Genomic DNA, 26255 nt, shown 5'->3' on the forward strand with positions numbered 1-26255 from the left:
AACAGTATATTTATAACAGTAGAATGATCAAATAAAGATAGAAAGGAAAGAAAGAAAAATGTTGCATCTAATGCTCGGGGCTTTGAGTATTATAAATACATTCCGTAAAGTACACAAATCTATTTTTTTTAATTGCCTTTAGTTTGTCAGATTGTTTAATTTAAATGATATAATGTTTGGACTTGTTATGAAAAGCAGGTAAACGTGGCTTTTTCCCAGAATATTTGCAACAGTGCATGTAAGACATCAGGGGGAAAAAAAAAGGTTTATCAGGTAAGTAAGATTGCTTTTTAGCACACAGTCAAATCAAATAGTCCAAACAACATATTTCCCCCTAAAAGGGGTGAAATGATTTTCAATATTTCCCATATTTTAATATTAAATGTTCATTTGTCGTCAGGCGTGCGTTGCGACAGCTGAACTTGTGTTGTCATGCCGTAAAGCTTTTCGTCCGACCTGCGAGTGAAGAAGACAAGACTGAAGGCCTTAAAGCTTCTAAATTCATAGACGATGAGAGCAGAGTTATCAACGTGCACTTTCTTTTTATAGACAGTACTGCAGTCCCCCTCACGATGATCATAGAGAATGTGGAAGCTCTGAAGTCGTGGCTGGCAAAGCTCCTGGAGCCAATGTGAGTGTTTGAATTGCAACGACATTTAGCATCGCATGCTACCATTAGCCGGCTAGCCTGTGGGGCCAAGCCACACATCAATGGGGCAACTGATGGTGGATTCCTGCACGAGTTAGCCAGCCGCCGATCCCCGCTAGCTGGCCTGTTTCTGGGCAGGTGGGGAAATGTCGATGTTTATCAGCCAGCAAGGGTCGACGGGGTCCACGTTGTGCACCGTGTAGGCCCATTTGGCTTTATTAGTCGGTTATTTTCGGTTGGGCAGGCACGCTGCTGGTGGAAAGATATGTAACTTTATCACAGCTGTGCAGCGAGCCCCATTCAGCCTCAATACATGTGCTTTATTTTTAGTGTCACCTCCCAGGCTGAAGGTTTAGCTGTGAGATGCTTGTGAGCAAATTAAATACAAGTATGTATTTGATTGATTTTACCTCGTTAGATATTTGACACTACGTGTTCGAACTTGGGTGCCAGTGGGTCACATGTGCTCCTCCAAAGTTGAGTTTATTGAACATTTCCCTGCGTTTACATACATTGTTTTCAATAAATTTGGACTGAGTTTAAGTTATCAGGTTGATGAATAAAGATTTGTCATTTCCAAAAAGCCTATTGCTCAAAGAGTCAGAATACTGTTTGTTGTTATTGTTGAAGAGAGAACCCCTGCCTACAAACTGTCACGTCTGCCCTATCCTTTTCCCTCTTTCCCTAATCCCAACTGGTTCTGCAGAAAGTCTCCTCCTCTGAGTCTGGTTCTGCAGGTTGTTGGGTTTTTCCTGGTAAAACTGCCTTGAGATTACCATTTCTTGTTTGGCACTGTAAGAAATTGAATTGAATCGTTAATGACAATGAAACTTTGACGTGTGGTCCATGCATGTGACACATTATAAATATATATAAGAAGGTACAAGGTTTAAAAGAGATCAATCAAATGGCTGTAAAACATCCTTATATAAAGTACACTCTTGTACAGCATACAACAGTCGGTTATTGCACGTTTCATCCAAGTTGCAATGAGCTGTTTGCTCTGATTGTGGACCTGTGGTATAAGATGGTTCAGAGTCCATTTGTCCTGACTCCTGGCTTTAAAGGTTCTGCACTGTCTGCTTGAGGGTAGCAGTTGGAACAGTGGGTGACCAGGGTGGGATCTGTCTGAAAGGATGAGCTGTAAAGTTCCTTATCGTATTTTAAGCCACATCAGTTTTTCATGGAAGTTGTTCCTGTTTGTTTACATTATCAAAGTCCTCTGATTGCTATTTAACTAGACGCTCATTTCTTGTTTGCTCAGGCTCAAGTGACAAATATGATGGATTTTATGTTGTGTGCATTTTGTGAACTAGTGGCTGTAAATTTCTATATTTTTTTAATACAATAGCTGTATTTTGTTTTTAGTTTTTTTGTTTTTATCAAATACAAAATGTCTTTGTGAAGTTTTTAGTGAATTATTTATCTGACTTTCCAGAAAGATTTTGATTTCTAATTTATGATTTATTTATTATTGCAATATTTTGTCTCACAGTCCTGATGTGGTGCGTGCATGGACAAAGAGTCTTTCCACCCCCCTTTCTTGTTTCATAAAACAATTATTTCAGTAAATGTTCTTTGTTGTGAACAATGTTCAGCATATAATTGATCAATTTTCTGGACTTCTATTACTGACTATATATGTGTTGACCTGCAGATGTGATGCTGACCCCTCTGCATTAGCTAACTATGTAGTGGCCCTTGTGAAGAAGGACAAACCGGAGAAGGAACTACGAGCCCTTTGTGCTGATCAACTTGATGTCTTCCTGCAAAAAGGTACACACTCGACATGAAGCTTGTTTTTACCTTGTGTGAGAAAAACACAAGATTTTTACAGGTGGTTACAGATTTACTTTTCTCATTGTGCCAACAGTGAAAAGGGGGCGTTGACTACTCTCCTGTAGCACAGCAGAGTGTATAGAGTGCCGAGTTATCAATTCAGACCGTGTTTTAAGTTATGTTTGTACTAATAAAAACTAAAAGAAACCTTCTAGCATGTTATTAAGGAGCCATCTGGTACTGTATTTATAGAATGCAGTCCTCGAGGGGATATCATGGTAATAAAGTGTTTGTTTGAGAAGTCACCAGACAACTAAAATGTATAGAAATCAATGGTATCTTTTCATTTTCCCCCAAACTAGAGTGTCTAGTTGTATATTCAGCTTTACTGTAACATCATGGACTACTTATAAATCCCTGAAATGTCCACCAGAGGGAGTCTTGTGCTGTAGTCCTTTTTGCATGTTTCTATAAAGTTGACTCTCTCACTCTGTCTCTCTCCATAACATTACAATGGCATCTTGACATATCAGGAATATAGTTGGAAATCAAATAACAAGACTTGTTTCTGTTTGGTTTGTTTTTTAATCTTTTTTGTCATGTTAGTACTGTTGTCTGTGCAGTTCATTTTCTTGTTATTATGTTGTGGATATATTTAATGAGGGATGATTACTTGGGCTTTTCTTTACTTACAACTTTTTGTTTTTATCTTTAGTGTGAGTGAGCTCAACTGTACACATGAAATGCACCGGCAAGGGATTCATCCTGTTCACATGATGTGTTTTTTTTTTTTTTTTTTTTGTCCTTGCAGAGACTATGGGATTTGTCGATAAACTTTTCGAATGTCTGACAACTAAGAACTACCTTGGAAATCCTGTTGCCAAGGAAGCTCCCAAAGAGGAGATTAAGCCACCTGCTGTGAAGCCTGATGCCGTTGAGGTGAGAATGGTCAGTTTGTAAATGACTGGCTTAATCTGAACTGACAATGAGTTGCTTTCCTGTGAAAATGAATTGAGCTTCAATGTTGAAAACTTGTTTTGTGCTTTGGATAAAAATGTTTGATAAAGTTAAATTGACATCACTGTTGTTTTTTCTCCTACAAGGCTGAAATGCCAGAGGAGGAGAGAGAAAACAGGCGAAGGAGAAGTCCTCTGAGAAATCGCCCCGACTTCAACGAGTCTAGGTATGGCGGCCCCTACCAGGATACGTTTGACGTGGGGATACAGCTATACCCACCCCCCCACCCCGCCCCCCCAAGAGTTGCTTTTAGCTTGATGAAGACCCAGGTGTCCAGTGACTTGTCCCATGGCTGTGACACACACATTTACACATTGTAAGGATTCTATACTCTGCTGCTGTTTTCATGTTTCCTTGTAACTGAAGTGATTTGTCATATTTTCATTTCGATTGATCATTGGAATTGCATTTTCATTTCAGCTTTTTTCTTAAGAATAAGAATGAAAGTGAGTTTTGAAACAAGTCTCCTCTAACACACAGGAACCGTGAGGACAGGCGGCGGGATGAGCGCAAGCGCCGCGACTTTGATCGGCATGGGAAAAGCAGCAGCGACTCCCATCGCGAGCGGGAGCGCCACGAGCGCCGCAGGGGCAGCCCCCGTGGGAGGAGCTACAGCCGGAGTCGCAGCCGGAGCAGGAGTGGCAGCCGAGGCAAGAGCAGGGACAGGGAGCACAGGGGAGGCAGAGGTGAGGCAGCCCTCCACCTTTAGATCGCAGAGAAGAGGCGGAACACAATCCTGGATGTCCGTTCCTTTTGTTGCTCAGTGTTGTGGGGAAGTTGGTAGAAAGTAGAACGGGAGGAACAATGTGGAGGGCTTTGCAGTCGCACTCGTGGGGAGTTTGCAACACAAGTTGGAGTTGGCCGTATTATCCACAAGGTTAATCTGCAAATGGAGAAGAGAAAAAAAACAGCTACTTATTGATCAATCAAAATGTAAACATTTGTTTGGTGAAAATGATGCGGCTATGATACTTCCTGACTAACATTTGTGTTTCTTTAACAGACTTCAAGACAAAGTTTGAGGTTGAGAGGAAGGACACCGACGGCTATAACTCGTCTGCCACCTCCGGCCCCCAGCAGCAGCACCCGCCACCTCTCCTGCCACTGCCGACACCTCACCCCTTTTCTTCCTCTTCGTCCGTCGGCATCCCGGGAGCTGGAGGCGTCCCCATTTCAACCCCAGCTCATCTGCCCGACAGCACCACCGACAGCTGGTCAGGCTACTTCGGCGCGCAGAGGCAGGACGGCCCCGGCAAACCGTTCCCCATCAAGAACACTTCTCTCAAACAACGCTGCAGAGACTATGACGGTGAGAGAAAATCTTTTTGCTTTATGCTTTTTTTTTTTATCAGTTGCTTTGATTTGCACTTAAATACATTAGCATTCCAATAAAAAAAAGGAAGTTAGTTTATTTGAAAGCGAACGTGTCCTAATAAATGATGGTTACCATAAGAACTCAACCATTCTCATCCCATGACGGTTCAGTGCCTTGTTTAGTGTCTTCACTAATGACCACTGTTGGCTCTCGCTCCACGGTCCCCTGTGGCAGTAAGCAGTGAGGAGACTCACACGTAAAGCTACACAAGAGAGTTTAAACTTACCGACTGTCCCTGAAGGACTCTTTCAGTCGCAGCACCAGGGACCCAGTTTCTTAATGAGGCTGTGGGGGAAATGCAGGTCCTGTCTGTTTTATTTTCTGCTGCCTTCAACTCAAACATAGGTACTTGCTGATTTTTTTTTTCATTTAGTTTTACGTGCTACTTTTGTCAGCATTATCAACCACAGACGCTAATAGTTTTTTTTCGTTTTTTTTTTTTTTTCCAACACAAGTAATACCAAGTACACGTTCTGTGAGTCTGATTGTGCTCATGCATTGTTCAGCATCTCTGCTGCACCTGAAAATAAGACCATCATTTTAACCTAAATAGATGAGCTGGTTACCTGTGGAAAAGACACTTCCTGTAATTATTTATCTGGGATTTATGTGCATGATTGAACTGTCATATATATATATATATTTATTTATTTTTTTTTTTTTTTTTTTTTAAATGAGCAAAATAGGGAAACCTGTGGAAGAAGAAAGTCACAAAAGAATCAAATTGCATGAGATGTCTGTGGCGGGGAGAACGAGTAGCTGAAGCCTTCTGCATTCAACCACCCTTTTCATGGTTTAATCCTGGCAATAGAGAATGGAAAAGCTTTATGAAGCTTTAAAGTCATCAGCAAACTGAAATGGCTGCTAAGACTGTTATTCCAAGTCTTACTTTAAATACCTTCTCAAGCCTTTGTGAATCGTCTTCAGTTGAATAAAAAAAAAAAGTCGAGCCAGTGTTTTCTCACCTTGTATCTGATCTGAACCGTCTATTAAAAGATTCTTTGCTTCCTTTTCTCTCGACTCTTTCAGAAAAAGGATTTTGTGTCCGTGGTGACCTTTGTCTCTTCGATCACGGCAATGACCCCCTCATCGTTGACGACGTCAATCTACCGAACATCATTCCGTTCCCGCCACCGCCCGTCATGCCCCCCGCCGGCCTGCCCATGCCCCCCATCACGGAGCCGCCCCCCTCCCTCAGGATGCCTTCTATGCCTCCCTACGCCCAGCCCCCACCACCAGGCATTTTCCCTATGACGAGTGAGTATCACTGACAGTGCCGGGGGAGGAAACTCACCACTAACCACTCCACATGATTTCCCTTGATTTAAATACAAGTGCTTTGTGAAAAAGTTCGAATCTAACTAACAATTTAGAGCAATTTCATGTCATCTATTTGTGACTCGCAATTGTCCTGAAATTCATGTGCAGCCAAGAATGCAACGAAATGATGAAACCCACTATGATAAAACCTGCTGACAGATCTTAAATCTTCTCTGCTACAAACTAATGTCGGTTAAGCCTGCCCCTTCTCAAGGCACATAATATCTACATTAGTCAGCATGCTTGATTTCATCTCTCTTCCTTAATGCTGTGGCTTTCATCTTAATGCTACTTGACTTGCAAAATCTGAGTTAGATTTAACGGCTGCATCACTGATCTCTGGGCTCGGTTCTCCGATCTGAGGGGACAGTGAATAAAGTAGTTTGCTGTTATTTCCTTTTAAAATAATTTTTTATTTTTTAGCATTTTGTGAAGTTATCCTCCAGGGCTCATTCTGGGTGCATGTGAAATTTACCTTTTAAATGACTTGATGATAAACCTAAGCTGCTGCTGCTGCAAGAAGAAATCTTTTTTTTTTTTTTTTCTCCTTCTACGTACTCTTCATTGAAGCTCATATCTTTTTTGTGGTATTAGTGGGATTACTCACTCTCTCTCCTCACTTTTACCACCCCACATTACTTATGATTACAAGCCCGATATATATCGAGAGTAATCGAATCACTGTAATCATCTGATCTGACTTGTTTACGTGCACTTCACAAATCCTAAAATTAAAAATCTCCAGTTGTCCCATTTCAGTCCATTATCCGATCTTTTAGTGAGGCAAGACTCAAATGTCCTTATTTTAAAAGCGTCTGCTCTTGTCTTGTTGAAGATGGTCTTAGTTCAGGGATTTTCAATTCATTCATCATGAAAGTTGTCAACTCCTCACTCTTCCACTCAGTTATGAAATTCTGAAATAAATCAGATAAACAGGTATACATGCATGAAGGGATCAAAGTCGTCGATGTTCAACAACCAATACTTTCAATTTGATAGCTACTGTTGTCTGATAAAGCATCTGGTATTATACTGTTGGCATGATCATTTGAATAATCTGATAACTGGTGGAAGAAAAAGCCTTAAGTTTTCTTTGCATCTTCAATTACTGAGCTACTCGGTTACTGGTTGTATTGAATCAACATATAAGCTGCTTATTCAGCGCAGTGAATAAAAAAAATGAATACATTTGATATTCGGCTTCACATTTACTACAAGGCACACAAACGGTACGTTTGTTAATTAAAAGATTTTTTTTAAAGCTGAAGTATTTTTATATGCTCAATAACTTCCTTATGACACGCAAGAAAACACATTAGTTAAGTAATGACCAATGACATGAATTCCGATCATAGTCCCACTTTCTTTTATTCTGGCAGCTGCTTTTTTGGTACCGATTCTTCCTGACAGTGAGTGCAATGCTTTTCTTTCTTAATGATGTTTATTGTAAATCATGAGGTGTGCTGTCATGATCCGGGTCAGATCAGCGGTTCAAATCAAAGCGTGAAATCGATGTCATGCCTGCACAGTACCTGAGACATCAGCTTGGGCTTGTGTCTCCCTCAGGACCCCCACTGATAGCAACCAGTGGGATTGAAACCCCCAACCACCAATCTACCATCAATTCTTCTCCTCCTCCTCTCGGACCACCTGGCGTGGGGTTGCCACCTACTCTTCCTCCTCCTCCTCCTCCTCCTCCTGCACCTCCCTCCTCGTCCTCATCTGTGTCCCTTCGTCCCCAATATGTCCAGTCTGAATGTAAGCACAGAGGCGTTTCCTATTCAGATTGGGGCTGTGTTTAGAACAGACTCTTGCTTTTTAATTCTTTTTCTTTGGATTAGGGTTCTTAGGATTTTTCTTGTTGCCTCTGTGCTCAGCTATTTACTGTAAGAATTTATTATGTTAGTGTTTGATGTCTGTGGCTGCAATGACAGTTGTGGACCAGAGGGTAGCGCTGTTTGTTAACTAAAGAGGGGGTGTAGCTCTGAAAGCCAAAGAAATACTAAAAATGGGAGGTTCAACTTTTCATTTTTCTCTTCATAAGTACTTTATAATCCAATGTTACAACTGTCATGAGTTTCATTTAGCATACTTACAAAGTTCCAAGACTCCATTTTATAGTGTTTTATTATAGTTTATTGTGTCAATATGAATTTCAGTTATTTTTGTCCTTTTTTTTTTTTTTCCCATCTATAAAAAGTGTACTTAAAGCTGTATTCGCCATGTCATGGTAACACTCCAGTTTACTAATATAAACTATTTATATATCGATATATTGTGGGCTGTTTTACTGTTGATTGTAACGGCTTGTTTCCTCTGTCCTCTTGTGTTTGTGTGTTTACTATTTATACTCAGATAACTACGATCCGGAGGGATATAACCCAGAAGCCCCCGGCCTGACAGCTGCCGGTCGTAACCCATATCGTCAGTTCATTCCTCGGGTGCAGAGTCAGCGCTCCAACCTCATCGGCCTCACCTCGAATGAAGGACAAGGCTCCAGAGGTAGTATGTACTTCTTTCTTATTGCTATTTAATACTTCCTTTATTGATTCATGACTTTATTTTGAAAAAAGCAGAAAGCATAAAAAGAATGCTTGTGATTGTGTTTGTGTCCGCCAGCTGCCAACATAGTAATCCAGACGGAGCCTGCCACTGCAGCCAGCAACCCTGGAAGTAATGTGTCGCGTTTCAACTCGGAGCAGGACAGCAGGAAGAGGCCAATGGGAACCAATACATCCGAGGCACCGGCCATTAAAAAACCCTGGATGGAGAAGTACGGAAAATCACACATGCTTGCATTTGTAGTTTTACTCCAAATCCGATGGGAACTTTTGAAAAGGCAGTCCCCGCTTGTTAGAAGGAAATCCCGAGAACTAGGATTGTATACATTCAGTGCAAGCGTTTCTCTGTAACTTGAAGAACAAGGGCATTTGCAATTTGATCAATTTGGTGCCGCACCCCAATTCCCTTTACTGCTAAACGAAACCAGGCTACCTCAGGTCAGCAGCTGCTCCTCCTCCGTCTCAGTTGTGGTAAGCAGGACACACACAAATATCCCAACAACGAGGGTGCCTTTCCGCTGTAAAGGCCCTGCCTGTAATCCATCTTTTGAGTCTGGCAGGTTGAAATGGAACCTTTTTCTGCAAGCGTCTCCCATTATATGGCAGGAAGGGTTTGGGTTCGCTGCAGAACTTAAATCTCAAGTCATCAGTCTTGGTCCTGTTTCGGTTGCCGTCATGTGTGAGATGAACATTGAAATGAGTCACTCTGAGGTGATTTTCTCTTGATATCTTCCTTCAGGCCGAACTTTAACAACCAGCATAAGGGTAACTTTCCCAAGAGGAATCACTACGTCAACACAAAGCTGGAGGTGCGCAGGATCCCGCGTGAGCTCAACAACATCACCAAGCTCAATGAGCACTTCAGCAAGTTTGGAACCATCGTCAACATACAGGTAAAAAGGGTGTTTTGCTTTTAAACTTCACTTTGGACTGTTGCACGCAAGCATCTCACCTGGAGTGCGGCTCTGATCCCAGGTGGTGTTTGGCGGAGACCCAGAGGCAGCCTTGATCCAGTACACAAAGAATGAGGAGGCGAAGCGGGCCATATCCAACATCGAGGCGGTCCTTAACAACCGCTTCATCCGCGTTTACTGGCACCGTGAGTCCAACACCAACAACCCAGGCTTGCAGGAGCAAACCTCCGGGAGTCAATCAGCTGGGTCGGCGCCCAACCACACGCCACAGCATGGCAACATGCATAAGGTCAGCATTTAAAGGATGAAACAAACCTGTCATTTCATGAGCATAATGTTGTCTTTTTTTGGGGGTTGGAATAAACTGCTCATTTAATGTTTTGTGGTTTTTTTTCCCTCTTTTTATTTTTGTTTCGTCTTCCAGGGGATCAGGCAGCACAATCCAGCTGCTTACGTGCTAAACAAGACCGTACCAAAGCATCACCTTCCGACAGCCGGCCCCCCTGCTTTAACCAAGCTGGACGGTCTGAACGCAAACACAGAGTCTCCTAATGTATGTGTTCATCTGACATCAGCACCCTGCAGAAAATGTCACTGATGTTATCTCGGTTAGGAATCTGTCTGATTCATCTGGTGCTAGTGGTCCTTCAGTTAAGTGACAGAAACAATGTTAGAACTGTGTCAGAGTGCGACACTGGTATCGTTGAAACTTGAAAATTGTATTCGCATGCAGTGTAAGATGTTTTCTATGTGATTGCAGTTATGTGGCTTCTGTCTGTTGTCTTATCTTGATGACCTAATTTAGTTTTTTTTTTCCCTCTGTGACTCTTCAGGTAGCACCTGCGCTCACAAACCCACAAAAGGGTCCATACTGTTCCACAGCCCTGAAGTCATTGTCAAAAAGCCTCGGCAAAACGGGCAAAGCTTTGGAAGCACAGGAGGCCCTAAAAAAGAAACAGGCATGTCGCTCAGTTGAGATTGGCCTCCGGGTTTATCTTGGGTTTTCTTTTTATGTTTTGTGTCTATCTAAGCTATTTTTCTCCTTCTCATGTAGGAGGCTCTAAAACTTCAGCAGGACATGAGAAAGAAGAAACAAGAGATGCTGAAGACCCAGATCGAGTGTCAGAAAGTAAGACATTGTCGTTGCACAAATGCCTTTTGGAAGCGTTTTGCAGCCTAATTCATCTCGTTGCCTGTCCCTCCTCCTCTTCCTCCTTCTCCTCCTCCTCCTCCTCCTCCAGGTGCTGATAAACCGCCTGGAGAAGAACCGCGGTATGAAACCCGAGGACCGGGCCAACATCATGAAAACCCTGAAGGAGCTCACAGAGAAGATAACCCAGCTGCAGAATGAAATGAACCCGGCCTCCCAGCTCTCCAGTGGCAATGCCAACCACAACCAGCCCAAAACCAAGACGGATGTGAGTCTGGGCCACTTTGACTTTATGTGTTTTTAACTCAATGGTGGCAGAACTCCTCCTTTTTGCATGTTTCTTCAGAATTGGCAGTCTAATATAGTATACTGAACAAAACATTTGTGCAGGCCCAGAAGGAGTTACTGGATGCTGAACTGGACTTTCACAAGAAGATGAGCTCTGGAGAGGACACGACGGACCTGAAGCGAAAACTGGGGCAGCTACAAGTCGAGGTAATGCGTTCAGCCACACGGACAGCTCACACTGCCCCAGACACACACACACACACACACACACACACAGATACAACGAGAGAGGCGGTGACAGTATCTTGCATCATGAACACATTTCTTGAGAGCTCGATTAGAGGATGTGTTACCAAGAAAAGCCCTAGAGGAAGTTCGCAGAAACAACTGAATTCGCATTGAAGTCAGTCCTGCAACTGGAGCAGAGAGTTGAATTCTGCACATGTGGCAATGGTCTGAAGTCAAATTAATACAATATTGTTTTGTAACACCAACAAGGAGTAAGAAAGATGGAATCTGTTTTGTTTTGTTTTTTTTCATCAGATACCTTCATGTTTTATTGGGGGTCGTGTACTGAGCGTGCTCCATTCTGCCTCAAATGTTACACATTACATCTCAGTGTTGGCCGCATCACAGCCATACAGCGACTCTCGGTCGTAGCACCACTTCAGGACGTGGACATGGCCACGCCACAAACTTTAATATCTGCCATCAAACTGGAAGTTCAGTTTAAATACTGTCTGATCTGGCTCAAGCTTAATATGTTGAATGAGAGACCAGATGTGATCACAGCCATATGATGATGACCACCATTGGCCATAGCGCCACCTGTCGGAAATGGGAAGTACTGTGTAAATAGACTGAACACGATCTATTGTACCTCAAACTTTATATGTTGAATCTGAGTCAGGATCTGATCACAGCTATAGACATAGTATCGGTAGACGCTTCATTCAGTGTGGTAGAGTGAGCCAGCGTCTCCGCCATATTGGATGGGGCGTCTCACCCTCGGGCAGGCAGCACCAGAGTCAAAGCAGAGAGAGCAACTATGCCCCTATTTTGTTTACAAAAGGAGAAGAGCTTGATATTTGAACCAGGGCGAGAAGGTCAAGCGCTACTGATATCGTCTTGAGTTTGTCTCTGTCCGATAAATCCTGTCTGGTCCAGATGAGTTATATCTGGTGTGATGCTTTTGAGTTTCCAGCCTACGATTGAGGCGAACAGTTTGTAGTCTTGGTTTAATAAACTAATTGGTGTATAATAAGAGCAGCATCATTTTTCCTTTCTGTCCTTCGGTATTACTGCAATAACTGCCTCTCGCCATATGGGGGCATCTCACCATTAGAGGTACCCAATTAAAGGTTCTAGGTGGAATTTGAGTCAATGGTCCTTTTTTTCTTCCATTCAGCAGTTTATCTGTCTGTTCCTGGGGATTGGTTTGATTTGAGTGGTGATGTAGCCTTCTCCACTTCTATAGTGGTTATGTCGGCCTGTAATATTTAGTTTTCACCATCAGAAATTTCCATTCGATTGAGAAAATGAAGGAAGAAATCTGTCACTTTATCCCCTTTGTGTGTGTGTTTTTGTTAAGAGTAGAGAGTTTCGTAAAAGTTTTCAAAACCCTGACCCTGGTTTTAAAAACATCATTTCCAGTGTCTGTATCAATTGAATAATTTTATCATAACTTATAGTTATAGAAGTACTTAACTATTTATTTACATAAGTTGTACTTTGTTTTTTTATAGTTGCCCATGTTTAGCATCAGCTGTGAACTTCACTGGTCCTGTACATGGGGGGTTAGAGTAACAATATGGCAAATATTGGTATTTCCCTGCTCAGTTTTTTTTTTTAAAATATTGATACAATTAGTACTATAAAAAGAAATACTATTAGTGCTGTTAAGCAGAATGTTTTTAGCCCAAAAGCACAGCAAAGTTGTAAAAATGTCACTTTCCCCTCTCGTGTCTCACGATCAGACAACATAGCTTTTGTCACCCTTTTTTGTGTGCGTGAGTGTCTGTGTTAACCTCCAGGTCCTAAATTAGCTCGTTGTTAAAAATGCATAGATGCCCCCACCCCCACTCCCCCCCACACACACACACCCCCACCCCATCCGTCCGAAGCCAGTCTTCCGTCTGCACATTAAACTGGAGCCACTTAAGCAAGCCCAGAGGAGCAGCCCCTAACGAAGCCAAATCCGACACAAGTCGTACACTGATGGAGCCACGTCTCATTAAAGTTTGAGTCGCTGGGCCCTTGTGAGGAGAATCGCGGGATGACAATTAAAGGCAGAAGTGAGGGAAGGAGGGACAAATGGAGGAGAGAGTGGCTCTGAGGTTACCGAGTGGTTAAGGAGCAGCGAGATGCTGCTTTAAAAATGGAGGAGTGACGACTAATGGTGACGGGACAGACGGGAGACCTCTCCAAGACGGCTGTTTATTTTGGATTTTTTTTCTTCCCCTTCCACTGGATGCTTCTTTGTACTATTTCTTGTGATTAGATCATCTGGATGACGGTCTAGATCAGAGGTGTCGAACACATTTTAGTTCAGGGGCCACATGCAGTCCTCTTTCATCTCATGTGGGCTGGACCGGTTAAATAGTGCCATGATAAACTTTGAATTTAAAGTTTTTCTTCGTTGTTGTGCAAAGTACACGTGATGAAAATGTTTTTATTTTTGCAAAAAAAAAAACTAACAATTGCTACTGAAAATGTACAACTTCAAATATTAAGCCAATTTGAATGATACCTTCTGGTGCAAAATACAGTGAAATAGCTTTAAAAAAAAAATGTAATCTCTAATTAGTTGAATTATGGGTATTTTTTATAATTTTTTATAATATAACAGGCCTGATTGGAGCCTTTTGCAGGCCGGTTTTGGCCCACAGGTCTTATGTTTGACACCCCTGCTCTGGATGATTTTTGATAATATTTTCTTGTAAACTGGACAAAGGCTCGGCATCATGCTTTTTTATGAATTTTTAATATAATTTTGAAATATAAACTAACACGATGCCTTGTCACTAATGTCCGTGTGTATTGAGTTAAAGAAGCAACATTCAGTAAGGTGTTGTGCAACATTAAACCTCTGGATCTGTCCTCCTCCTCCTCTTCCTCCAGGCGACCAGGTTGGGGCTGATCCGGCCTCCGGCGGGTCGAGGACGAGGACGGGGCAAGATGCCGCTGGAGCCGGGCGCCATGCACGTGGGCCGCGGCCGGAGCCGGAGCCGAGACATGATGGGTCGCGGCGGGACGGTGAACCGGATGGTGGTGGACCACAGACCCAGAGCCCTGGCTATTCTCGGGGTCACGCAGGAGGAGAAGGAAGAACTGATGCCGCACTTTGTGGTGGGGGAACGCACGACGTCCAATACTGGTTTTAATATGTATAGATCTCAAATCTCTTCATGTTTTAATGAGTCGACTCTCCCTCTTCTTAGAAATTTGGTGAGATCGAGGATCTCCGTGACCAAGACGCCACCAGTGTCATCATGACCTTTAAGACACGGAGCGAAGCAGAAAATGTACGTCACACGACCCCACATCAAACGTCTTTGCCCGTGTGCGCCCCTCCGCGCATTCTGAAGCAAGTTTCGACGTTTTTGTGTCTTTTGGTTTCAGGCAGCCAACCAGGGAGCAAAATTCAAAGGTCGCGTCCTGCAGATTTCCTGGTACAAGCCCAAGACGCCCTCCGTTACAGCGGAACCCGACGAAGACGATGCGAAAGATGAAGACAATACGGTACGACGCGACTTGAATCGTATCTTGCGGAGCAGTGGCAGATAGTCTGGAAAAGAGGTCAATGTGCAGCACAACTTCAAACTTTGGGAAGTTCCAGTTATATTCACAGATTTCTACTTGTACATTTCTATCGCCGCTGCTTCTAAATTTTTCACCGGGGCTCCCAATGGAAAATCAGGACGAGCCTCTCAGTACTAAGAGCATCTCGGCCCCTTGAGTGCAGCTGCATTACTGTCAGGTGGAATCCTTATACGTAGTTTCATGTTTTCAGCTGCGTTTTTGAGGCTGCAGAAATTAAGTCGGGGCTTCCCGGCCTCATTTCATTTCTTCGAGACCCATTGTGTAACTTTCAGCAAACTGTGATCGTCGTTTCCTCTGACCGCTTCTACCCACCTCATCCTTCTTTGCTTTCGCTGCAGAAAGAGATGGAGGAAAATGCAGTTTAACATTCAAATAAAATAGGCTTTCCCATAACGGCGGTGCAACACAACTGACCTCGATAACTCTGTATTACTCAGCGCTCCGCGTTGATGACATTTTCTCTCCAAAGAAAAGGCCGTGGGCCAAAAGCAGCCTGCAAGAGGCTCCAATTCGGCCCGCTAAACCACCAAACAAGTTGTAAAAACTTAAAAAAAAAACACATTGTTTATTAAAAAAACACATTTCTTAAGAAATGAACAGTGAGATGTCGGTGACGCTGCCTTGTTGTTATCAAGCTGGCCTCAAAACCAAGCTGCCTGGGTGAGTGTGTAAAACAAAAAAAACACCCAGAATGCAACAGTTATAAGAAGATTTTGCACAATTCACTGTATTTTGCCACGGAAAGTATCGTTCAAAGTGGATCTATGTTGAAATTGGGGTTATTTTCAGTAGTAATTGCTTGGTTTTTGGGGGGAAATAGACACATTTTCATCCCGTACACTCTGCACCACAGCAAATCAATGTGTCAAAGTTTAAATTTAAAGGCTATTATGGCACTAATTTACTGGTCCAGTACGCTCCAGATGAATGTGGGCAGTAAGTGGCACCCGAGCGAAAATGTATCTGACACCGCTGATAAAAAAAAAAAATTAAATAAATAACAATACAAAGAAGTATCTTGAGATAAAGAGCTTCAGTCATTGTCGGACACCAGAAAAATAACCGTTTCCTCCATTTCAACAGAAGGAGGCAAGCTCCTATCTGCCCGGGGAAGAGGAGGAAGAAGAGGAGGAAGAGGAGGACGACGATGAAGACGACGAGTACGAGAGCCGGTCTTGGAGGCGATGAAGAGATTGGCTTTTGTGATCGGCTCGTCTCCAGCAGAATTAGTGGGCTTTCCCCCCCCCTCCTAAAACACCTCACGTTATTATCATTATTTTCTCTCCTCTGCAGTATTTTTGAACTAATTTTAGACTCTAATCAAAGTCACGACATCTTTACTTTATTGTACATCAGAAGAAGTTGGGAGGCGGCAGTTCTTGCGTCCCTCGTCTAAACTCTTTGAAACGTCTCACTTTTGCTGAGAAAGATAAATGTTAAGTTGTTCTTATAGATAGAAGAAGAAGAAAAAACAAACCTATGTAAGTTTTAGTGTGCTTACCAGATGCTAAATATCAGTAATGCACAACATTTGTGTCTACTGTGAATAGGTATTTTTATACATACTGTATTTAAGCTCTTTTCTCACCAGTTTTTTGTAAAAAAAAAAAGGAAAAAAAATCTCGTCCTCAGTTCAGGGACAGCCATTCCATCACCAATAAGAACGTTCTCTGTCGCTACCAGAGAGATATTTATTTATTTTTCCACCGCATGAATGCACTGTGCCGTACCGTTATTGGCAGAGTACGGTATGGTCCACAGCTTCACAGCTTCACTGGTCCGGTGGTGTGGAAATCCCCAAAAAGCCCCGCCCCCAAAAAAAAAAAAGAAAATGTGTGTGTGATAGTGACTCCGGGGTGCTGGTATGAATCATGAGCTTATTTATGCTGCTTCTTAAAAGACTCCACGCCCTCTTTCATACTGTACCATCACCATATTGTAGCCAATGCAGGTACAGAAGGATGACAGTGCAATAGAGAAACCCGATGTTTACAAATTGCTGTGTCCACACATGTCAGATACAGTCATGTAATCAATATTTACCCCCACCCCCACCACCACCCATCTTCTTTATGTTTTCCCTTAATGTCCAGTGCCACTCTGTAAATACACACCTCCAGACCGGCGGTTGGCATTTTCAAAGAGTGTGTAACATTTTCACTTGTTCTACTCGGTCCCGCGGCGCCTCGGCGAGCCGGACGGGACAAAGATCAGATCGCCCATTTCAGAAATGTGAGATCCATAGACAGGTGTTTGAATGTAATACTGAACAGTTGTTTTAATATATATATATATCTATATATGTATAATTTCTTTGCCTTACACAATCAGCGGATTGCTGAGTTTTTACAGGATTTGTGATTTACTTTTGTAAATTTTGTAAATGCTTGAGAGAGGAAATACTGCTTTGTTTTATTTTTGTTTAGTTTTTCTGGTTGTGTCAGATAGAAAAGTTCAAGCAGAGAGTGATTATAATCTGCTTGTTTTCATGAATTTAGCTTTGTGTTGGTCCATCTTGTGATTTCACAAAATTTGAAATTTTGTTTTCCAGAATTTTTTTTTTTTGTTTGTTTAGTTTTTTGCCTTTGTGCAGCTTGGCCTGAGTGCAACCGTGATGCGTGAGATCTCGGGACAAATCTTCTATTTGACCTTCCTCACGTTTTGAATCCTCGGGGTGGGGAGAATTCGATACATTCATATACATATAGAAACAAACGCGTTCTGTCGCTCCTGGTCAGTTAACAACCGTTTACATGCAACCAACCCGAGTTCTGCTCGGCGTGTTCTTATCGCAGTCGGATCGCTCATATCCGCTTAAGAGAAGCAGGAAGGTAGAAGCGCCAACATGTGCAGCACACGTGATTTCAGGCACTAAAGGAATCGCTGTCCGTCGTTCTCATACGCACAACCGTCGACGCGGCCCCCACCTACTGTGTTGGTCCGGGTTGCATATCTCACTGCCAGTGACCTCATTGTCCCATTTTGAGCTGATGTTTCATCCACGCATCACGTCAGTCAAAAGGAGGCTGACATTTTCCTTTTGGCACTTTGTACTTCATTTTTTATGTTGTTTTTTTTGGGTTTTTTTTAAATGAGGTCACTGACTGGTTGAACAGCCCATGTAGGCGGGCGTTACGTCCACGTGAGGATTCAAGAGAGGGTCTCTCCCACTTTTTTTTTTTGTAATATCTCCCTGTATGCTACCATCACACAAATAGTTGTAAAAAATGTATAATGTTTATTGGATAATAGTTTTGGATTTGTTACTGTTTATATTTGCAGGATGTGGATGTATTTTCTTCATGTATTTTGTTTGTAAAAATGGATTTCTAATTTACTAGCATGTCTGCTTTTGCCAATAAAGTTGGAGGAATGGGGTGCTTGTAACACGATAAAAAAAAAAAAAAACAGAAAAGAAAAGAAGGAAAACAACTATAAATTGGATTTTGTTGGGAAAAGTTGAGTTAAAAAAAAAAGAAAAAAGAATTGCAGAGGAAAAAAAGTTAACATTGGCGAGGGGGAAAAAAATGCAAGCAAAAGCATTCCTGAGAATATTACCCTATACCCTTGTCTGGTCTCCTTCTTTCTGGATGATATATTCACTTCATGAATCATGTGCAAAGATATGAAAATTCCAATATATTTATAGTTCTATTATAAAATAGATGGATTATGAGAATCTACATGGCTCTGGGTCCACATACGGCTCTCCAGCCGCTCTGCAGTGGCTCCCTGAAGCTTTAATCATATGTAATGCAAATAATAAAAAATCTTTTTTGTTTACATTCCACACTTGATTTTCAAAAAAAAAGCTAAAAAAAAATCAGCATTGAGGAAAAGAAAGTTAGAATAGCTAAAACAGTTCTAACCATTAGGAAACAGCAGCTTTAAATAAAAGGCTGGAAAAGCTCAGATGAGGCATTAAATGGCTAAAGTGGGAAAATCCATAGAATGTTGGGTTTTTTTCTTGGATGTGTATTTTAAGTTTCTTTCATTTCTGATAATTACCATGTTTTGCAGCTACAGACAAAGTTCATATGGTGCAAAATTGTGAAAATGGCTCATTCGGGCATAAAGGTGGCAGACCCCTGGGCCAGGCATTTTGATCAGGGGGGGTCAAACAGAAGGCCCGTGGGCCAAAGGTGGCCTACAACAGGCCTCAGTCCAGCCCACTGGTTTGGTGGAAGATTGTAAATATTTCAAAGAAAACATATTTTTGGACTTTGGATTGTGTTTTTTCACCGTCTTGCTCAAGGACACGTGGAGAGGGAATCAAACACGCAACCTTACGATTACGAAATAATCACTTTACCAACCACAAGCCACAGTCGCCCCCATAAAGATATAAATAGATAATAATAAATAATGCGTTTTACACGGAAGTTCAGAGGCGTCAATGAAATGTGATATTGGAGATTGTTCAATGCAGGAACCCTGAACTGTTGGATCATTCAAATACTTGAGATGTAGAGTATTTATTTACATTTCCAAGGCAGAAAAGACAAAAATACCAAAACGCAAACTGGAGACAAATTTAAAGACAAAAGTACGGTATAAAGATGAAATATGAAGACAGAACTAAAGCTACAAAAACCTGTTTACATACATAGTAAACATACAAGATCAACGAGCGTCTTACGTCAGCTGTTTGAGAAATGAACTGAGAAAAGGTGTGATGGAAAGTTGTGTATAACTAGAGAGACAATGTCTCATCCTGGAGTCTAAATCTAATCGAATGGAAATCAAATATCAAAGTGCAGATATTAATCACAGCAGACAAAACCTTCTAAATGTGTTTTTATCAGTCCACCACGACGCCGAGGTTGATATGAACTGCAGATAATCCAGCTGACTCGGGCTGCACATCATGCAGGTCTGAAAGTTTGGCGGCAACAAGTTTGTCTGGTGAGAAAAGGTCTTTGGCCGTTTTAATCTCTGTAATGAATAAGAACACGCCAGCGTGGTAATGGATGCCTGCCACCGTGCCGCTGAATTATTCAGGGTCTGAGAAACCAGAGAGGCGGCCAGGAGGATCGGATGGACCCGCTTGTGTCATCAGCCCGCCTCTTCCCGCCTGGGTCTTCTTTCGGCCCGTCCTAACCCGGCTGCACCAGCTTTAACCAGGCAGCCACATGAGAACCTGCAAAGCCGCTCTGAGGATGAGACTGTTCATGGGAGGAGACGAGGCCGAGGCCTCCGGGTCAACTGGTCAGTTTAGAAACAGGGGCTGTTTGTCCATGAGGGCTATGTACTGTACATATGAAGTCTACTGATGACATATAGTTTGAAATGTTCTGCACTCAATTGCTATTTTGCTTTTTATTTTACTTTTACTTTACATTTATTTATGTGATTCTCTGTGTGAAGACTCAGAAATAATGTATACAATACAATTTTCAAGTTTGGGTCATATTCTAATAGCATTTTAAAATTCCTTGTGTATAATTCAAAGATAAATTACTGGCCTGCAGTTGGCCTGAGTGTTTGGTTCAAAACATGCACGTGTCCACCTATTGGTGAAAAATCATTTCATTGACTCATGGGGAAAGGCCCTGTTCAAAATGTTGTTGTATTTAATGTACATCAAGAAAACTCAGCTAATGCGCTACTGGTAACTAAACAGGTTAAAAGATATGGTCATAATTATTACTATTATTATTATTATTTATAAAAAAAATTGGCGCAAACTAAATGCAAATCTGTTTATCTGAGAATGGCTTCTTCATGTTATTAACCCTACAACAAATCTTTCACGGAGCTACATCATCTGCGTGACATTATTTTCCATGAAAAGCTTGATGTATGGAAACCCAGATGAACTGCACCAACACTTTCTCTGTGTCTTCTGTGACCAATGCAGGATCCATCTTTACCTGAACAGAACAGTTTCCAGAACAAATGAGAGTCTGGGTCCAAAATATGAATAAAACGAGTGGAAAGTTCTTCTTCCGCCATTGTCAGTGTAGCATGATAAATTCACTTCAGTAAAGGGGGGGGGGTGCTTGAAATGACTCAAGGAAAATTGTGTAACAGAAAGTGGAAGTTTAATAAATTAAATTGTGCAGGAGTTTTTTTTTCTCAATGTAACAATGATGATGCCAATCAAATCATATGTAAATTAAAAAATAATATTCTTTTAACTTGTTGGAAGGTTCAATAAATGCAGCAGAGGTGACTCATTTCAGTCCAGGGGACATACTGTATATCTCAAGGGAGCCGGATCAGTAACATCACATGACCTCTTAAATACCCTTTTTTGGTCAACTTGACATGTTTTTGTACAATGACGCTGATAAGAAGTTAACATTTGGTGTAATGTCTTTTTTACAAAACCTAACAAATTTAATTTTAGAAACAACGATAAGTACAATTTTAACATCTGTGAAAATTCTTTGTCCACATCGACCCATCAGGCCGGTTTTGACCCCCGGGCCGTATGTTTGACACCTGTTTTGCAGGGTTATATAATGACATTAAACTCATAAAGAATATCCCCCAGGGATTAATAAAGTATTTCTGTTCTATTCTAAATCCCAGAATTACAGAGCCTCTTCTGGGTGCTGGTGCGCTCTCCGTGGTGCTGAAATCATGAGCCGAACAGTTTACCGCATGTGATGGATGCATTTAACTGTGCGACCCTTTTTAATTCCAAGAAGTGACTGTTTAGGCTGGGATAAGACATGTGATCTTGGAATAATACTAGCGACACACACACACACACACACACACACACACACACACACACACACACACACACACACACACACACACACACACACACACACACACACACACACACACCATGTAATATGAATATCAGATGGTTTCTCATTATTTGCGACGCTTGCGCAAACAGGCCACATTTTGCGACCTGTAAGAGGAGCAGAGAGGGAGGACGAGGAGGAGGAGGAAGATTAAAAGAGGAGGGGGAAGGGTGCAGGGGTGGAGGGGGGTGATGCCGGGAGGCGCTGCTGATGTGAACAGCTCAGTGTAGCTGGTGAAGGAGAGCGCAGGAGCTTTGCGCACAGCTGTCCGCTCCCCGGTTTTCATGTCAGGGGCCACACTGCTTGCGAGGTGCTTGCGGGGAGGAAGATGATGATGACCATGAACGGCAAGCAGGGCTTCTCCATGCACCCGGCTCTGCATGAGCCCAAGTATCCCGGCCTGCACTCAGGCTCGGAGGGCATGCGCAGAGTCTGTCTGCCCGCCCCGCAGGTACGTTCAGGTCGGGGGAGAGTGTGCTGGGTAAAGAGGAGGGCAAAAATATCACACTGGAAATGTCTGTAAAGTTGATTTGACAGGACTTTGTTCTATCTGCTATTTCTCCCCCCACGCTCACTCTCTCTATCTCCCCCCACTGTCTGTGTCCAACCCCCCCTTCCTCCCATCCTCCTCCTCCTCCTCCTCCACATGTCTGTTCAAGCAATGCTCTTGCTTTCATATTAATTTTTATGACCTGCGCTTTGAGGAGGGTTTCTCTCCTCTCCTCGGCGCTGCTTGCCTTTGGAAAATGTTTTTTAGATCCTGAGAGCAGCCTGACAGAATTCCCCACTGACTCCAGTATGCGCACTCTTGCTTGCAGCTGCAGGGCAATATATTCGGAGGCTTTGATGAGAGCCTGCTGGCACGGGCAGAGGCTCTGGCGGCTGCTGACAGCATTGTCTCTCACGGCAAGAGTCACCCGTTCAAACCAGACGTGACTTACCATACCATGAGCAGTGTCCCCTGCACCTCAGCCGCCTCTTCTTCCTCCACCACCGTGCCCATCTCCCACGTCCCCTCCCACCACCACCACCATCATCACCACCTCGGACAGACCCTGGAGGCCGGGGACCTCCTGGACCACCTCTCCTCCAGCCTGGCCGTGACCGGGATGGGGGGTCCGGAGCCCCCAGGGATGACCACGGCGGCGCATCACCACCAGCATCCTCACCACCACCTGCAGACCATGGGGCAGCTGCACCAGGCGATGGCCACGATGGCCCACCCCCACTCCCTGTCCGTGCACGGCGGCATGGCGTGCGTCAACGACGTGGAGTCGGACCCCCGCGAGCTGGAAGCCTTCGCCGAGCGCTTCAAGCAGAGGAGGATCAAACTCGGCGTGACCCAGGCCGACGTCGGGTCAGCGCTGGCCAACCTCAAGATCCCGGGAGTGGGCTCTTTGAGCCAGAGCACCATCTGCAGGTTCGAGTCCCTCACCTTGTCCCACAACAACATGATCGCGCTGAAGCCGGTTCTCCAGGCCTGGCTGGAGGAAGCCGAGGCTGCGTACCGGGAGAAGAGCAGCAAGCCGGACCTTTTCAACGGCAGTGAGCGGAAAAGGAAGCGCACGTCCATCGCCGCGCCGGAGAAGCGCTCTTTGGAGGCGTACTTTGCCATCCAGCCGCGGCCCTCCTCGGAAAAAATCGCCGCGATCGCAGAGAAACTGGACCTTAAAAAGAATGTGGTTCGAGTCTGGTTCTGCAACCAGCGACAAAAACAGAAACGAATGAAATACTCTGCGGCGCACTGAGTTTCACCCATCATGAATAAAATAGCCTACTACATTTTTGATCGAGTGATTAATAATAGCCTAAGTAGCCTAACTAACAGGGATTTATCACCTCTCACCTGGGATTGTCTCCAAAAGGACTTCAGTTGTTTTTTGTTTTTTTTTTCATTTCGTGTCTCTCACTTGACATTGTTGCACTTTTTTTCCATTTTATTACTGCGAGACTTTTAAATGTGTTTTAGATATGTGAGGAGGCTGATATTGGTGTTGTTGGTCATGTATTTTGCACACACTAAGGATGGTTTTTCATCTATTTCACCCTGACGTTTTATTTATTTATTAATTTTTGTCACATTCAGGGATACAACGTTATTTTTTAAACACGTAAAATGGAGTTTGGAGTTTAGATTTACGCTCTGTTTATTTGTCAGCGGTGTTAAAATGAAAATAGAGAACGAAGTTGTGTTTTTGTGAGGGGAAAATGTGATTTTTGATAACATTGGCTCGCATCCCGGTTTGTCTTCATCATTAATGCACAAATCCTCAACTGTCGGCTCCTCTTTTTTAACGCATATGGAGAGTTTAGAAGAATTGAACGGTCAAATATACACTTTTTAAACCACTATTTTTGCAAACTTTGTGAACTGTGTGACGCACAAAACAAAACCCATGTAACTCTTTCACAAGGTAGCTGTGGCACCCTGAGTCTATATTTATCTTGAATTATTTAGAAATGACACCGTCTTATATTGAGGCACATCCGTGTGGCTGCTGCTATATTTTAGTATTTTGATGTGAACATTGTTTTTGGAGCATTACAGGGGAGCTGTAATCATTATATAGCTCTGATATATACAGTATATGCCGTACATCACCTAATTTAAGTATTTATTATTTTTTGCCTCACTCTTGGTTTCACTTGAAAAAATGTCTGAAGTATAAATCTAATAAATGATTGGTTATTTTCTAATATTTCTCTGAACCTATTTTATTTTACTCTTTGAAAAAAAAGATATTAATAACACAGGAGGCGCCACAGAAAAGGCCTTTAGAGGAGAAATTCATCCAGAGACGCACCGATGGGCGATACAATCTTTGTAAACTGTTTGTTTTACCGGAACTCGCCTGGCTGTTTTATTCATAAACCCCCAAATCTCTACAGGGATTAAATATGTATTGTCGTATATGATACCGGCGCCACAGAAAACGAAAGGTGGTGGTGCGGGGCCTCCTTTTTCTCAGCGATTTCACACCGTGGAGCAGAGACCGTTCGTCCTCGACAAGCCGCTAATGGCCCCTTTCTCTCTAATCAGTGCTGTTTTTAAGTGCACTCTTAATTATGGATGCCTCCGTGTCACCGGGTTATGTCGTGCACGCAAGCAGGCTTTGAAATTATTAAGTAATGACGATGCAATATTAATTATATATTGGTATAAAACGAAGTAATGTGGAGGAGTTGGGAGTAGAAGTCTGAGAACTCCGGTGACTCTGGGGACATACGACAGATTGGCCAGGAAAAGAAAGGAATTTAAAGATTTTATTCTTGTAATTTTTTTGCTTTTCTCGTTTGGCTAAGTAAGTATTATTTTTATTTTATTTTATTTTAATCATATTATTATTTTTTCGATAAAGTCAAGTATTGGATTTCCCGCGCGTAAAGACGCACAGCTTGACGTGCTATTATTAATATGTTTAGACTTTTTCTACAAAATATTAAGCCCAAATTCCAGCTTCTTTTTCTTCTTGAGCATTATTCGCCTGATTTTAATGATTAATTTTAATTAAAAACAATGTGAAATAAAAAGCTTCCTGTGGATCCCCCCACAGTCTACATGACCTGAGGTTGTGTGATTTTCCCAGAGAGACTGTCGGCCGGTTGTTTCAACGTGTATGGGGATCAATACACGGAAACGTTTGTGGCTCTTATTAATATTCTCTTTGATGATGATGAGGTGATTAATCGCAGTCCATAATTCATGGTGTTAAATATGGTTTTGTGTGGAGGAGGAGGAGGAGGAGGAGGAGGAAGGGCAAAAGGAAATGCTAAATTCTTGTTTCTGTGGCACATTTTCTGGAGTAATTACAAAAAAAGACAAAATGTTCGGGAATAAACATATAATCCAGGTTTGTCTGAATAAGGTCCTTCCCAGCCTGAAAAAAGCAGTCTTGCAGAGTGAATAATTGATCTTTGAAATACACAGTATTGATATCATAACGGCCCCGTTGCGCGGTAAGTTGAGCTGAAGACTTGTGCGCGTTTGCAGCATGTGGCGACTGAGGGCACTTCAATTATTCAGCAGCAGCTGAAAGGTATATTGCATTTTCTCCTGCAATAATCAAGGTGTGTTGGAAGGGCCCGTTTGCCCGTTTTCTGCATCAGAAAATAAATTTGGGGTAAAAAAAAAAGAAAAAAGGTTGTCATACACCAGAATTAGAGGCTTATAAAGTTGATTATTATACTGATAGAGAAAGAAAGGGGCAACTATCATTGAGTCTGAGATAAATTCACAGTGCTTACTGTGTTTTCATGCAGGGAAGACCCTTTTTGACAGAATGAGGATGAAAGCTCTGTTTAATTGAAAGAGAATGCGCACTAACGCACACACACACACTCTCTGTCCCACACCCTCGATTTAACACACACGTAGGGTGGCTGTCATCCGTGGGAGCAGACTGGGGGAATGTGAAAGGAGGGGAGAGACAAGTCACCCCAAACTCAATAATTCATCCGATGCCAGTAGCAACAAATGAGAATGTGACCAGAGCGAAAGAAGACAGCTACCTCTGCGCTCTCTATTAGTCACCTCCTGTTATCATCACCAGCAGCCAAAGCAGTGCAGGACACACACACACACACACACACACACACACACACACACACACACACAC

At 42.7% G+C, this 26255-nt stretch overlaps 2 protein-coding genes and 1 long non-coding RNA gene across 10 annotated transcripts; 2 read left to right on the forward strand and 1 right to left on the reverse strand.

Moving 5' to 3' along the window:
* Positions 1 to 438: 438 nt before the first annotated feature.
* On the forward strand, positions 439 to 16690 carry rbm27 (RNA binding motif protein 27). Of its 8 annotated transcripts, none has more exons than XM_080483989.1 (21): positions 456 to 631; positions 2307 to 2425; positions 3240 to 3367; positions 3532 to 3761; positions 3926 to 4095; positions 4449 to 4754; positions 5850 to 6077; positions 7707 to 7898; positions 8496 to 8645; positions 8760 to 8913; positions 9441 to 9594; positions 9677 to 9904; positions 10040 to 10168; positions 10449 to 10574; positions 10670 to 10744; positions 10857 to 11033; positions 11156 to 11260; positions 14174 to 14401; positions 14494 to 14577; positions 14675 to 14794; positions 15959 to 16690. In XM_080483989.1, the coding sequence occupies exons 1-21, from the start codon at positions 573 to 575 to the stop codon at positions 16061 to 16063; spliced, it is 3267 nt and encodes a 1088-aa protein (XP_080340115.1). In that variant the 5' UTR covers positions 456 to 572; the 3' UTR covers positions 16064 to 16690. The 8 variants fall into 8 exon arrangements, with proteins under 8 accessions (XP_080340121.1, XP_080340120.1, XP_080340115.1 ...); XM_080483993.1 differs by lacking the exon at positions 7707 to 7898 and adding an exon at positions 7520 to 7549 and having other exon boundaries at positions 3532 to 3611; positions 3926 to 4131; positions 8496 to 8642; XM_080483990.1 differs by having other exon boundaries at positions 3532 to 3611; positions 3926 to 4131; positions 8496 to 8642.
* Positions 16691 to 17352: 662 nt separating this feature from the next.
* Positions 17353 to 18436, reverse strand: LOC308121315. Its single transcript, XR_013936091.1, has 2 exons — positions 17977 to 18436; positions 17353 to 17832 (listed from the first exon to the last, which is right to left on the reverse strand). It is a non-coding gene; the product is annotated as an uncharacterized lncRNA (long non-coding RNA).
* Positions 18437 to 21863: 3427 nt separating this feature from the next.
* Positions 21864 to 24334, forward strand: pou4f3 (POU class 4 homeobox 3). The gene is made up of 2 exons (XM_080483186.1): positions 21864 to 22090; positions 22458 to 24334. Exons 1-2 carry the CDS (start codon positions 21968 to 21970, stop codon positions 23385 to 23387), a joined length of 1053 nt encoding a protein of 350 aa, XP_080339312.1. The 5' UTR covers positions 21864 to 21967; the 3' UTR covers positions 23388 to 24334.
* The last annotated feature ends 1921 nt before the right edge of the window (positions 24335 to 26255 follow it).

Source organism: Lipophrys pholis, assembly GCF_963383615.2.
Source record: "Lipophrys pholis genome assembly, chromosome: 16".
In the NCBI taxonomy this organism is placed as follows: domain Eukaryota; kingdom Metazoa; phylum Chordata; class Actinopteri; order Blenniiformes; family Blenniidae; genus Lipophrys; species Lipophrys pholis.